This window comes from Miniopterus natalensis, chromosome 20 (genome assembly GCF_054644295.1).
Source record: "Miniopterus natalensis isolate mMinNat1 chromosome 20, mMinNat1.hap1, whole genome shotgun sequence".
Lineage (NCBI taxonomy): Eukaryota > Metazoa > Chordata > Mammalia > Chiroptera > Miniopteridae > Miniopterus > Miniopterus natalensis.
Genome location: NC_142100.1, coordinates 27,706,727 through 27,720,304, shown reverse-complemented (window position 1 = coordinate 27,720,304; position 13,578 = coordinate 27,706,727). Strand labels below are relative to the sequence as shown.

The 13,578-nt window shown below is 64.6% G+C and overlaps 1 protein-coding gene across 3 annotated transcripts in view; it reads right to left on the bottom strand.

Annotated features, from left to right (window-relative positions):
• Positions 1 to 13,578, bottom strand: part of FBRSL1 (fibrosin like 1) — a 40,529-nt gene that overhangs the window by 3,585 nt on the left and 23,366 nt on the right. Inside the window, exons 5-16 of one of the 3 annotated variants that reach the window (XM_087828538.1) lie at positions 12,094 to 12,123; positions 6,302 to 6,347; positions 5,146 to 5,488; positions 4,727 to 4,941; positions 4,043 to 4,111; positions 3,658 to 3,872; positions 2,925 to 2,975; positions 2,623 to 2,718; positions 2,076 to 2,144; positions 1,936 to 1,965; positions 1,690 to 1,761; positions 1,028 to 1,160 (exon numbers count right to left, since the gene is read on the bottom strand). In XM_087828538.1, the coding sequence (XP_087684664.1) occupies positions 1,028 to 1,160; positions 1,690 to 1,761; positions 1,936 to 1,965; positions 2,076 to 2,144; positions 2,623 to 2,718; positions 2,925 to 2,975; positions 3,658 to 3,872; positions 4,043 to 4,111; positions 4,727 to 4,941; positions 5,146 to 5,488; positions 6,302 to 6,347; positions 12,094 to 12,123 (1,369 nt within the window). Of the gene's footprint in view, positions 1 to 1,027; positions 1,161 to 1,689; positions 1,762 to 1,935; positions 1,966 to 2,075; positions 2,145 to 2,622; positions 2,719 to 2,918; positions 2,976 to 3,657; positions 3,873 to 3,947; positions 4,112 to 4,726; positions 4,942 to 5,145; positions 5,489 to 6,301; positions 6,348 to 12,093; positions 12,124 to 13,578 lie in introns of all 3 variants that reach the window. The other 2 variants (XM_087828539.1, XM_087828541.1) reach the window with 2 other exon arrangements.

Below are 13,578 nucleotides of genomic sequence, written 5' to 3'. Positions count from 1 at the left end.
AAGGGGGGAGCTCAGGCTCCAAGCTGCACATAGGCCACAGCCCAGGCCCCATACTGAGCATGTCCTGTGGGCTCCAGCCTAACTGGGCTCTGATGGGTCTGCCTTCCACAGGACCCAGACACCAGGAGACCTCTGCTCAGGCTGGGGGCTGGAGGCTACCAGGGCATTGCAAAGTGGCCAGCCTGGGTGACCCATGCACACCCATGTAACCAGCCTGCTGACATGGCTGCCTCACAGGCACACCCACATGTAAGGTGGCAGCAGGTGGCAGTGAGTGTGTGAAGACAGACGGGGAGGACCCTTGGAGGAGGTGACATCCTGCAGGGGAGGAAAGAGCAGCAGGCCCGAGACACTGGCTGTGCTCACACAGGTCTGTGTGCAGGGCTGGCCCCCGGCTGGCGTCTGCGCTCTGGGGGTCAGGAGACCTTCCCTTTTTTCTGAGAGGAAGGGCTTGGTATCCGCGTTGCTTGTGTAAACGCTGGCTTACGCTGAGCTCTCCTCCCAACTCTGTAGTTCGGTCTGTGCAGGGAGAGCCAGTGGGACCATCCCCAACAAAAGCCTGGGTACTGCGTCCCTGGGAGCTTCCGCGGAAGACGACACACACGTGGTGTCAGTTTGGTGCTGGGAGGATGGGGCTTGTCCCAGCTTGAGCCTGGGCTCTGCCCTGCAGGTCTATCCCCTTCCATAAGCTGGCTGTGTCCCTTCATGGTGACACATCTTAGCCGCAGGAGTGGTGTATGTTGAGTCCTGCTAGCAAATCCTTGAAACTGGGGTGCACCTGGGGACCCTGACAGAGCATGACTGTGGTGAGGCTGCTGGCAGGGGGTACATGGGGTCCTGGTAGCAGTTTCTGCTGTCAGGGGAGGACACCAGAAGCAAGGGGGTGTGGAGGGCAGGACTCAGGTCTGCTCAGGGGAGCGACTGGTAGAAGACAGAACAGCCAGAGCTCGGGGGCAACACGTGTCCCCACCTGGCACCAGCCAGAGGGAAAAGCCGCAGCCGCCGGGCCAGCCCCAGGCAACCTTACCCGAGCTGGAGAAGAAGGGTTGGGCCAGGTCCTGCGGGTAGTGGAGTCCTGGGAGCAGGCCCGGGGCAGGGGGCCTGCTGAACAAGTCCAGCTTGGTGCCCACCTCCAGCTTGTGGGGGTCCAGCTGCATCTGCTGGGAACAGAGAGTGTCCAGGGCTGCCTGCTCAGGGGGCCGGGGCTGCCTCTTCCACGATTCACTCAGGGATCCTTGTTCGGAGCCCCCACCATGGCCAGGACACCTGGCATCACCTGCTAGACGGTGATGGTCTTCGCCCCGAGATGGGTTCTTGTTCACTGCCTGCCCCCACAAAAGCACCCCTCCCCGAGCACTTCCAGCCTCTGTTCAGTGCTGAAAGCTCAGGTTCCCGGCAGGGTCCAAGGCTGTGGGGGAGGACTGGACGGGCATTGGTGGGACCAGCACAGGTGCCTACGACCACCCTACCCACAGGACCAGCTCCTCCCAAACCCCAGCCTGGGTCACCCTGGGTGACATGGTGGCCCCCACCCACAGTAGGCAGTGACCTTGTCCTGTCTCCCCCCCAGCTCCGACCCCTCACAACCCAGCCCAGCGCCCAAGCAAGGGGCACGCAGCAAACACCTGAGGGTCTGACATGCACGTGCACCTGTGGGTCAGGCCAGCGGGACTCGTGGCTGTGGCTCACCTTCATTCTCTGCTGATGGTGGTAGGTCTGCCAGGCGATCTGCACGTGCACAGCACACCATCTCCCGGGCTTCTGTAACAGGTGGGCGAGGTGCTCAGCGGAAGCCCCCTCACTCTCCGCACCATCACCCCCAGGTTCCTGGTGTCACAGGGCATCCCCAGGGACACCCAAGAGGTACCCAGAGTCCTCCCTGGCTGTGGACCCTCCCTTCCGCCCAGGGGATGCGCACACGTGTGCCACGCTCACCCTGACTGCTGTCCGGTACGGGTCAGACACCTGTCGTTGAGAGAGGAGCGTTAGGTGCGGGCTCTACTGGCAGCCGAGCCCGGGTGGGTGGGGACCTTGCCCAGGGAGGGAGGGACCACACAGACACTGCCACCACCTACCCCGGGGCCCTTCTGGAGCAGGGTGTGGACAGCGCTGGCCCGGCCTGTTACCTCGATTGGGTTTGAAGTCTGAGGGGAAAGGAACAGGATGTGAGACACTGCAGAGCCCTGGACCCTCAACACCTGGCCCTTCCTGTGTGGCCTCGCATGCTGCCACCCAGGGGTGGCATGGCCTCTCACTACCTCCCCAACCCAGGGTGGAGGAAGGGACTCATGATGCCAAGGTGCCTAGGCCAGAGTATGGGCTGCTGGGAAGCTGAGCAGAGGGAGCCCAGTCCCTGGTCCTGGGGCCTTAGGTGCCACCTGCCCCCCAAGGCCTCGCCCCTGTACTGCTCCCCCACCCGTGAGCACCTTTGCTGAGGAGGGTGAGAAAGCACAAAGCAGGGCTCTGCTGGACCCTGGTGCACAGAAGGCCCTGCCAGCTGCTGGCCAGACGGGCCCAGGGCTGAGTTCCCACGGGAGAGGCTGTGCCTGGCGTCCTCCCTGCTGCTACCCCATCCCTGGGGACATCTCCGCACACGTCCCGCCTCCCGGGAACAGGTGATACCTTGGGTTGAAAAGCGCCCTGCAGGGACCCAAAGGGGCCTGGGTGTGGCAGCAGAGTGGGCAGTCCGGGGACGGCAGGAGGGAAGGATGGGAAAAACTGCAAAAGAAGGAAGGAGGGCATCCCAGGGTTGCAGCGGGCACTCAGGCCCCGGTTGGTGCTGGCCCAGCCATCTGGTCACCCCCGCCCTCCCGCATCAGGAAACACTGGTAAGATGTGTGTGGAGGCAGACCCCCCCTCCACCCGCAGCCCCAAGCCCGGCCCAACGCCCAGCAGCCCCCCGGGGCCAGAGCAGGGACACTCACGTTGGAATGTCGCAGGTAGGGGCTGTCCAGCTTGGGCGTGAACTTGTCAAACTGGAGGGGGAGAGAGTGAAGGGTGAGGCCCACCTTGCTCGTCAACGCCCTCCATGGGCCCGTGCCCACCTACCCCCACTGGGCCCGGTGGTGGCCTGGATGGCCACCCTGCCTCCTGGGGCTGCTGGTCTGCAGCCAGCTGTCCCAGGGGCTCCCTGAAGGCGCTGGCCCCACAGGCCCTCCCATTCTCATGGTCCCCCCATAGGAGAAGGTGCACACTCGCCCGGCTGGGCCTCCTGCTTGCAGTAACCGAGACACCAAAAGGCGGCTGCAGCGTGCCAGGGGCATAGAGCCCAGGGTGGGTGGCCCAGCTGGGGGCAGAGCCTGGTGGGGGCTGAGTGGCCCCCACCCCAGAGCAGCTGGCTTGTTGGGCAAGGCCTTGGGACCTGGGGAAAGGGGAGGGGCCTGGTTCCCGTGGCCCCACAGTCCTGTCAGGACCATCAGACCTGCTGTCTCCTGCCAACCAATGTGTCCAGGACCCTGTGTGGGGACAACTGGCCCCAAGACCATGTCACACTTGTGGGAACGTGGGGTGCCTGCCTGAGCCCAGGACGGGGGACTAGAGTGAAACCAGAAGGAGGGGCTGGATGGACAGACGGACAGAAAGGGGTGGTGTCAGTCTGCGTGCAGGTGGAGTGCGTGTGTGCCTGCTGTGTGTCCCGCCCGCTGGGGGCCTACGCACCGGCGGGGGTGCGGCGGGCGGCAGGACCGGCGTCGGGGGCAGCCCCGTGGGGAAGGGGGCGAATGTGTGTTGGTGCTGGTGTGTGTGCTGGTGTGTGTGTTGGTGCTGGTGGAACTCCGCCCGCAGCAGAGCCCCCGGGCCCAGGGGGGCGCCGGGCCGCTCAGCGCTCTGCACCAGAAAACGCGCGTTCAGCTCTTGCCTGAGCAGCTCGTGATCTACAAGAGAAAAAGAGAGAGAGACAGAGAGGCACGTCGGCCGCGGGCTCCCGGCGGGGCGAGGCGGATAGTCACCTGGCACTCCCGGGTTCGGCAGGCCAAGCCGTGGTGGCCGCTCGCTAGGTGCGGGCCCCAGGGCGGAGGTAAGAGGGGGGCCTGTGACCAAGTACCAATCAGAATCCCCGCATGAGGCTGGCAATACATGATTGGCTGGCTGAATGAGATCAACAGGCTGGCATCTAAAGGCAAGAGAGAAGACCGTGAGCCGGGCCCGGCCTTGGGGGCCTGCCCAGCCTGGCCACCCAGACCACGTCCTGGCCCCATCCCGGGGCCCCCAGGCCAGTCCGGACTGACTGACTTTTAGGAAGATTTAGACAGGAAACCCATGGAGAAATCCTGAGTGACCTAAATTTGACTCTGAGGGGGCACCTGCCAGAACCAAGCAGGGAAGGGAGGCCAGGGGTGCCAATGTCCACCTCAGACTCCTCTACTCTTGAGCTCTACCGGCTTCCCGGAGAACCTCTCCCCCACAGGAAGACACACAGCAGGCTCTGGGCAGCCTCCATCCCCCCAGCTGCCTGAGCAGGCCTGGCATGGGCTCAGGGTGCAGCAGGCACGCAGGCATGGGCACCGCCGAGGCCCCGGCAGAAGCCACCTGTGCACGGGCCATGGGAACCCCAGGAACGCGGCCTCCTGGGGCAACCGGCGTTCTGGGGCCTGGGGTTAGGTGGCACCGCCCGGAGCAGGGCGAGGCTGTGCCCTGCAGGTTGGCGCCCCTTCCTCAGCCTGGGAGAGAGAACCACTGGGTGGAGGGCGCAGCGACCCTGGCCCCTACAGAGGGCACCCGGACCTACCGGCGGGGTGTCCTGGGAGGACCAGGCTGTTGGCCGGCAGCGCCGGGGGCGGGGGCAGTGTCGCGGGGGCGGCGAACATAGCCGCCGCGTGGTGCTGGTGCTGGGCCTGCGAGCGGAGCGCCAGGTGTGAGGTAGACAGGTGGGCGCCCGGCCCGTGCGGTGACAGGGACACGTGCTTCGCGAGCCCGAGGCTGGCGCCGGTGCTGCTGCTCCTGCTGCGGGGATGGGGGCTCAGGGTCCCTGGCAGAGCACCCGCCTGCCCCGCCCCTCCTGCCCCGCCTGCCCTGCCAGCCCCGCCCCGCCTGCCTGGCACCACCTGCCCCGCCCGCCTGCCCCACCTGCCCTGCCAGCCCCCCCTGCCTGGCACCACCTGCCCCGCCCCGCCTGCCCCGCCTGCCCCGCCCGCCCCCAGCGCGCACCTGAGGCTGTGCAGGCCGTGGTGCGCAGCCTGGCCCAGGCCGTGGCCGTGGCCGTGGCAGTGGCCGTGAAAGGCGCCCAGCGGCAGAGGCACGTGTGTCGGCAGCGGGGCCTGGGGCTGCGGGGGCGCGGGTGGCGGCTGCGGGGTGAGGCCGGGCAGGGCGAGCACTTCCTTCTTGACCAGCAGGCTGGCGGGGGCGCCGGGCGCGGGGCCAGCGGGGGGCACAGGGCCGGCGGGGGGCACGAAGGGCGGCTCGGCACTCAGCTCGCGGCTGCGCTCCAGGCCCGAGACCTTGGGCGCCGCTGCGCCGGCCTTGGCCTCAGGGCTCTCGCCCAGCGCTGGGCCTGCGGAGAGAGGCCCCCTGGATGCGCCCACAGTCTGCGAGGCCGCAGCCGGGCCCAGCCCCCCACCGCCTACTCCCCGGGGCCCCTGGAGTGTTCTCGCAGCAACCCCAGCTCGGGATGTTGTGACCCCATTTTACAGAGGGGGAGACCAAGGTGCAGCAGAGGCCCCGACTCCGTAATTCCAGACTTCTGGCCCCAGAACAAGTGTCAGGGCCAGTGGGACCCGTTGCTGTGGATGCCGCCTGCACATACCACAGGCCTGTTCTGTTCAATCACATCCCGGTGGACGTTCAGAGCAGAGGCCCCTTTTCTGCACTGGGCCTGGTGACGCCCCCTTGGGGCCACAGCCAGGCCTGAGGCTGGTCACAGCGCCCGCCCTGGCCTCGGGGCGGGCGGCCAGGAGGGCTGCCTGGGACAGTGGGATGCTGCACACCTGCCTGTCCTCGCAGGGCCACAAGCCCGGGGCAGGTGCGGCAGAGGGAGTCTGACCTATTTCATTTCAGTGCACCACACACATGCAGCGGTGTCCACAGCGGCCAGCCAGAAAGGCAGGGAGCTTCCGCAGGTGTGAACCACCCGAGCCCATGAGCCTGGGGAGGACGAGGGGACCCCACCCTGGGAACATCGGCAGGTAGCAGGTGCCCAGGCCAGGGCCACCTGGCTCTGACAGAGGCTCGGATCCTGGCTTCCCCGTCTTTCCTCGGGATTTTCTCTCAGGAACACTTCCTCAGTCACAGCCCAGACCCCCTGCTGACTTTAGAAGCATCTTGTCCTTCCCAGGAGGCTGGAGCCCTGACCACGAAACACACTTACCTCTGTCGGCTGCTGGGGCAAAGAGCTTCTCGGAGCCCACAGACGCCTGGAAGAGAGAGGGGAGTCAAAGAGGGTACACCTGGCCCTGGTGCCCAAGGATCAGGTTTGGGCATGTACTTTTGAGCCCACAGCTCCCACATAGGAGGGTGGCCACGCCCAGGCCTGGCCATAAGCACATGGCCACACAGGACCATGGATTCCCTGCTCAGCAGTGATGAGAGGGTTCAGCGTGGCCCTGCCAGGTGGCGGCTGGGACTTGGGAACCTGCACTCCACTGGGCCTGGTGGTGAATGATGGAGCAGAGCCCATGGTTCCCCTCACCCACAGCCATGGCCATGGCCGTAAGACACCACCTGCCATGCCTCGGACCACCCCGGGCCACGCAAGTCACAGGTCTGGGGACCACGGCCACCATTATATACTGAGTGCCAGGGCACAGTGGACCACTGGGGTCAGGCAAATAGGAGTGTCCCCACCTCACACTCCTCCTGGGGAGGCGCCCACCTGCGGCGCTCAAGGTTGGGCAGTGGCCCCTCGATGTCTGGAAGGAGGCCCCCATGGCTCAGGGGAACAAGCCTCATGAGTCTGCCCCTAGTAGACTTTTTATTCCCAGCTGTTCCTGTTTTTAAACATCTTCATTGAGATGTAATTCACACACCATACAATTTACCCATTGAAGGTGTATAACTGAGAGGTTTTAGTGCCATTCACAGCCCTGAGCAACCTTCACCTCAATTGGTTAGGACATTCCCATCACCCATCCTCATGGCTCCCAGTCCCAGCACCACTGTTCTTCTAGGGTCTGCAGATGCCCCCACCCTGGACTTCTGAGTGCACAAGGCAGCCAGGGGTTGCTGTTGGGTTGGGTGACTAAGCACCAAAGGTGCACCCCACGGGGAAAGCCACTACTGAAACCCAGAAACGGTGGGCATGCTGAGGTCATGGAGAAACTGGAGCCCTATGCAGTCTTGGTGGGAATAAAAAACGGTGCGGCCGCTGTGGGAAACAGGATGGGGCTCCTCCAAGAGTTTAACGACATGCACCCAAAGACCTGAAAGCAGGGACTCGAAGAGATCTGCACACCCACATCCGCAGCAGCATCAGTCACAACGGCCAAGAGGTGGAAATAACCCAAGCGTCCGTGAACGGATGGAAGGATATGCAAGGTGTGGGCTCTCATGCAGTGGAACCTTAGGCAGCCTCACAAAGGGAGAGAATTCTGACTCCTGCTCTGACATGGATGACCCCGGAGGACACAATGCTGAGTGATAAAAGGACAACGGACTTGCGATTCCACTTATATGAGACGTTAGGAGTCAGAGCCGCAGAGGTAGAAAGCAGACAGTGGGGGAGAGCGACTGAGGGAGTGAAGGGGACAGTGTCCATCTGGGAAGACAAGCAAGTGGGGATGGACGGGGGGGATGGAGGGGGGCGGGGTGGGGGGGATGGAGGGGGGGGCATGGCTGCACAAGGGCATGAATGTGCGTAACGCCCCTGAGCTGTGCACTTAAGCAGGGTTAAGGTGGTAAATTTTCTTATGTGCATCTTACCACAATAAATAAAAACTTAAAGAGAAGGAGCTCCAGGGAGCTTTCTGGGGCCATGCAGAGGTTGTTCTCTGTCTGACTGTGGTGCTGGGTGCCCAGTTGTAACAAGTGTCAAAATGCATGAAACTGTGACTTGTCACAGGTGCATCTTATCACACATCAGTTCCGGGGGCTGCTGCAGGACACAGACAGACTGGGCACGTGGGCCTGTGGCTGGGGCTACGAGTCTGTGGGGAAAGGCGGGTCACCCAGACGAATGGGGTGGGACAGGAGCTCGCTGCTTGGGAAAGGGAAGCCAAGATCCCATCTCGCTCCTTGTATCAGAGTAACTCCAGCCCAATCACTGCACAAATGTGGAAAACAAAACCATGAACAGGACACACCTGTACAATCCTGCTGCAGTGGTAACCTTGGTAACCACACCCCCAAAACTGGAACCCAGAAAAGGCAGCAAATGCAGTCCTGAAAACACGGCTGAGGGAAGACAGGGACGGGTATCCCTGACAGCTGGGGACACGGCCCACAGTGGACCACAAAGGCATGAGGGTCCCTGACAGGGAAGGTGGGAGCACAGGCCCCACCCTGCCCACCTGCCAGACCACGGAGGTCACGTGCCACCTCCTCACCCACCCGCATTGAACACAGGCTCAGTCGGCTCCTACACAGGGGCACCACTGCCATGACCCCTTCCCAAGTCTGTTTACGCACTCATTTGTTTTTTCCAGCACATTCTACATGGTATCAGCTGATAGAGACCCTGAGGAGTCCCCAAGGAGGTGGGGGGGGGTCTACCTGAACTGGGGGTCTGCCAGGGAGGACAGGGTAGGGGGTTAGCCCTGGGCAGGGGCACTGGCAATGCCTGCCCACCTGCCCTCCCAGTCCCAGGTCCACCCAGACCCTCAGGCCTTCCTGAATGGACCAACCCTAGGCCTCTCCCCTTAAGGTCTTCATTATCGAGACTCTGACAGCCCCTCAGGGTTGCAGGGATGGTGCTAACTGCTCAGCAGCCTCCAAGGTCCCCAGCTCAGACACTGCCAGAGGGCTCCCTGTAGGCTGTTAGTGATAAACTGATGAGCTCAGGGCCCAGCTGGCAGCTGTCATCACCTTCCAGGGTGGGCCTGGGTGGGGAGGTGCCAGAAGGGTCTGTGGGATCTCATGGGTGGGTGGGGGAGAAGGGGAAGCTGGTGTGAGACCTGGGTTTCACAGCACCCAAGGGCAGGTCCACCACACCATGTGCCAGCTGGTGGAACCCCTCCCGTGACAGGAGCATCTCCGTCCCAGCAAGGCCGGGTCAGAAGGGAACTGCAGACACATCACTCAAAACAGGGGTAGTGGCCGTGACTCCTCTGGGTCCGGGCCTGAGATGGGGGGGGTTGGAGGGTAAGTTCATCAAAGGCTGTAGGCTCCCGCCTGGGTCTGGTTTGGCTGAAGGACCCAGCCCAGAGCTCCAGATCCCAGAACCTGAAGGTGGGACTCCAGACACTGGGACAGTCGGGGAGGGAGGGGCGGGGTGAGGGGTGGGGGGTGGGGAAGGAGAGGCCCCGAGCCCTCTAGACCCCCGGGATGCCGCCGGGGGAAAGGCAGACAGGCTGCTCTCCTAGGGTCCATCAGTCCCCAGGCCCCTCAGCCACAGTTAAAGTTTGTTCAGAGAAGTTGAGGGACCCCAGTTCCCGCAGGGGTTCTGGGCAGAGGCAGGCGGCCGGCACCTGGCCAGGCTCAGTCACGCCCATTTGGAGGACGGTGGTCCCTCCCAGCCCCGTCCCAGCGCAGGCACAGCGGCCGCCTGCTGCGGTTCGCCCCCGCGCCCAGTTCCGGGGTCCCTACTATTCCAGGGGGGTCTGCAGCCACCCGACCTGTGACAATTTCCCGGGATTATCTACCGAGACGTGACCCGTGGAGCCGGCTGCGCTGAGCCGGCCTGGAGGTGGGGGGCCGCGGGCTGCAGGCGCAGGGTCCCGCTCGGGGTGCGCCGGGCGCGGCGTCAGGGCCGGCACCGGGAGCTGCGAACCCCGCGGGCGGCGGCCGCGCTTTGTCTGCAGGACCCGACCGCCGGGCAGCCTCGGTCGAGACGCGGCACAGGCTCGGCGGCCGCGCCCCGCCCCAGACAAAGAACTCCCAACTCGGGCAGGTGAGCGCGGCGCCCCGGGATCCGGGGGCCCAGCCCGCGCCGGGGCGCAGACAAAGGCGCGCGCCCGCACCGCCCCCCGCGCCCGGCCCCGCCTCCGCCACAGGCCCCCCACTGCCCTGGCCGCGGCCGGGGACCCTCTACCGCACCGCGCCCGCCTTTCGCCACGTGCGCCCCGGGCGCAGCCAGAGATGCCGGATCTTCCCACGCCCAGCTCCAGAGAGACGGGGTGGACACAGACCGGGTCTCCCCTGCACCCCGCTGCTCCAGAGGGGACGGCTGCTCCCTGGACCCAGCCCCGAAGTCCTGGGTCCCTCCCGAAGCCACCGGCGCACACTCACCGCGCGGTCGCCCCGGGCCCCGCGCTCTGCGGGCGGTCCCGGCTAGTCCTCGGGCCGGGGCCGGGGCCGGGCGGCATGGACGCGGGCGGCGGAGCGCGGCCCTCTCCCCGCGCCCGCCTGGCTGGAGCCCGGCCGGGGCGCACACCCGCCGCGCCCGCTCCCGCTCCGGGGGCTCTCGGGTGCTCTGGGCCCCCAGACGCCGTCGGCGCGGCGAGGGGCCCGGCGCGGAGGGCGCGCGGCCAGCGGGCGGCGGCGAGGAGCGCGGGCGGGCGGGGCGGGGGCGGGGCGCGGGCAGCCCCGACTAATCCAGCCCCGAGGCGCGGATCTGCCCGCGCCCGCCGCGGCCGGCTCGGGTCCGAGCGGTCGCCGTCCGATCTCCGCTACCAGACCCGGGCGCGCACTGCGGCCAAACGCTTTGTGGGCCCGACTGCTCCCAGGCTCAGAGCGCCCAGTGCGGGCGGCTCCCACGCCTAGTTCACTGAGGGGGAAACTGAGTCACAGAGCTCGAGGAGCTGGGGCTTGACGGATTACAGAGCCCCACACCCGTGGGACCTGAGCTCTGCCTTCCCCGCGCCTCGGCTTCACCGTCTTCCACCAGGGATGGGAGGTGGGAGACGCCCGCGGTTACCCTCTGTGCAGAGTGGCTCCTGGATCCCCGACTTCTGGCCTCCAGAAATGGGAGAGAATGAATTCCTGCTGTTCAGGCTCCCAGGCCTGGTACCTGAGTCCAGTGAGACGGGAGGTGGACTCCCTGACCAGCCCATCCCCGAGAGTGACGTGTCCTCGCCAGCCTCGAAAGCAGAAGCGTTGAGCTCCACAGGCTTTGAGGACGGGTGTGTGCACGTGTGCGTGCAGGTGTGTGTGCCATGTGTGCAAGACGCGGGGGAGGGATGTGGGCTGGGGCTCCCTGGCCCCCACGGCTCCTGCAGCGGCCAGGGCCTCTCCAAGGAGGCAGACCCTGCTTGGCTCACCCCAGGCCAGGTGCTCACGTCAGGGCCTGGAATACTTGCCTCCACCCCAGGCCACAGGCACCATTATGACCCCGGTTAGCCACGAGGAAACAGGCTCAGAGGGTGGAGGGCTGGCTGCAGGAGCCTGGCCTGCGCCAGGTCTAACCCTGTGCAGTGCTGCTGTCCACAGAGGACCCCCATCCCGTCCAGCCCAGCCCCATTCCCGCAGCCCAGGAGCTGGCTAAAGCCAGACACTGGGAGCATGACCTGACAACGAGTCTGGCACAGAGACCAGACGGACAGACATCCCTTGAGGGGAGGCAGTGGCCACAGGCAGCCAGATGAAGTGCTGGCCAGCTGGCCACTTGGCCCAGCCACTTGGGCAGACGGCAGCCAGTCCGGGCCCAGCAGGCCGCCTAATGAGTCCCACACAATTTTTCACCCCATATTTTTCCAACAAAAAAGCAGTTAAGACACAAACCGCAGTGTCCCGGATGGGCCATCTGGCTGCCCGGCTCCTGAGCCTTCTGCCAGCACAGGCCGCTTCCCCACCCACGGCGGGACCCAGAGCAGGGCTGGAGTGAAGGGGGTGGGGGAGCCCTGCAGTGACAGTGCTGACACTCTGCAATCCCGGGGAGCCTGGGAAGGACCGCACCACGAACATCTCTGGCACCTGGTCCTCAGCCAGGTGAAGCTGGGGCCCCCACACCTGGGGAGATCGTGTGCCCCCAGAACCCCCCACAGGAGAACCCAGGACCTTCCTGCCAGGTCTCCAAGACACGCCCTGTGGGGTCAAGGTCAGCTGGAGGGGAGTCAAGCAGAGGCTTACCTTGTCGTCCCCGTCGCTCTCGCTGTCACACTGTGGGGAGAGAGAGGGGGTGTTAGCACCTACAGTACCCCACACCTGGCCAGGCGGGTTTCACCAGAGGCCACAGGGCAGGCACCAGAGCGAGGGAGTGTGGGAGCGATGGGGGAGGCAGCTCTGGCAGCCCCACTACACGACTGGGCCTCAGGCCTGGGGTGGGAGGGTGTCCTCGGACAGTGGGACCAGGAGCCCAGGCTCCAGGAGCTCTATTGAACCCGTGGAATGTCGCGGGGCAGGCAAGGCAGAGGCGAGGCAGGCAGACATACCCACCCCAGAGCAGACACGGGGCAAGAGTAAGCCATGAAGCCCCCATGCCCTAGCCAACCAGGGCCCCCTCCTTACCCAGGGCCCGCTGGAGCCTAGCCTTGGGCAGATGGGCTCTATGAAGGGGAGGCAGGGACGGTGAGGGGCGGGTGCGGTTTGAGACCCCTGGGGAAGACAAGGGGCCAAGGTGCCGCCAGCGGGGAGGGGAGCTGGGATACCCACCCCACTTGCCCCTGAAGATGCCCTAGCAGAAAAGGCTCAGCGTTAGTTCAGCTGGTTAAGGGAAGATTGTGATAATCACACACAAAGATCTGTTTGTCAGTTAGCAGAGCTTTAAAGGAAAGACTTCTCCAAAAACCACAGCAATTTCCCCCCAAAAGAACATAAAGGAAGAAATCCCTTCCCAACAACTGTAATTACAACACATTCGAGTCAAATGAGTTATGTTGCTGAAAACACACCTCTCTGGGGTGCACGGGGGTGCTGGGCCTCACACCGTGCAGTTTCTGAGGTGGCTGCCACTTGATTAACCCAGGCCACTGGTGCTGTGACATCCCATGCGAACATGTGGGCCCAGTCTCCTGCCACACAACCAAATGGGGGGGCGGGGAGAGCATGGGTGGCTGAGAGCTGGCAGGAGGCAGGACAGGCACAGTAGGAAGGCAGAGGGGGACACAGGAGAGGAGGCGTGATCATCACTGCCCCCGAGTGTGGACTGAACTCTGCCAAGGAGCCAGAGGGAAAGTCAGGGTGGTGACAGGCACCTAGGCCAGAAGAGAGGGATGGTGATTCGGGTCCGGGCCTGTGGGACGTCAGGAACCCGACTGTGCAGCTGCTGGCGGAGCTGCCAGAAACCCCCAATCCAGCCCCTTCCTGCTTAATTAGCGGCTCTAAGCCCTGGAGGGGGAAACTGCACACCCATCAAATGAGGGGGAGTGCTCACATGCACACGCCTGTCACCTGGCACCCGGAACCACCCCCGGCCATTTCCCATCTCTCCCCACAGCTCTGGGACCATCGGTCGGTGTCACCCATGAGAGCTTAATGATCCAGCTTCAAGGAGGGGTGAGGGTGCTTTCCGGAGAGCACACAGATCCTATAATTAACCACACAGCACACGCCTGTCAGCCGCACAGGCCGCGTCGCAAATGAATTCACGTTATTAAGTCCTATGGAATTAATGTT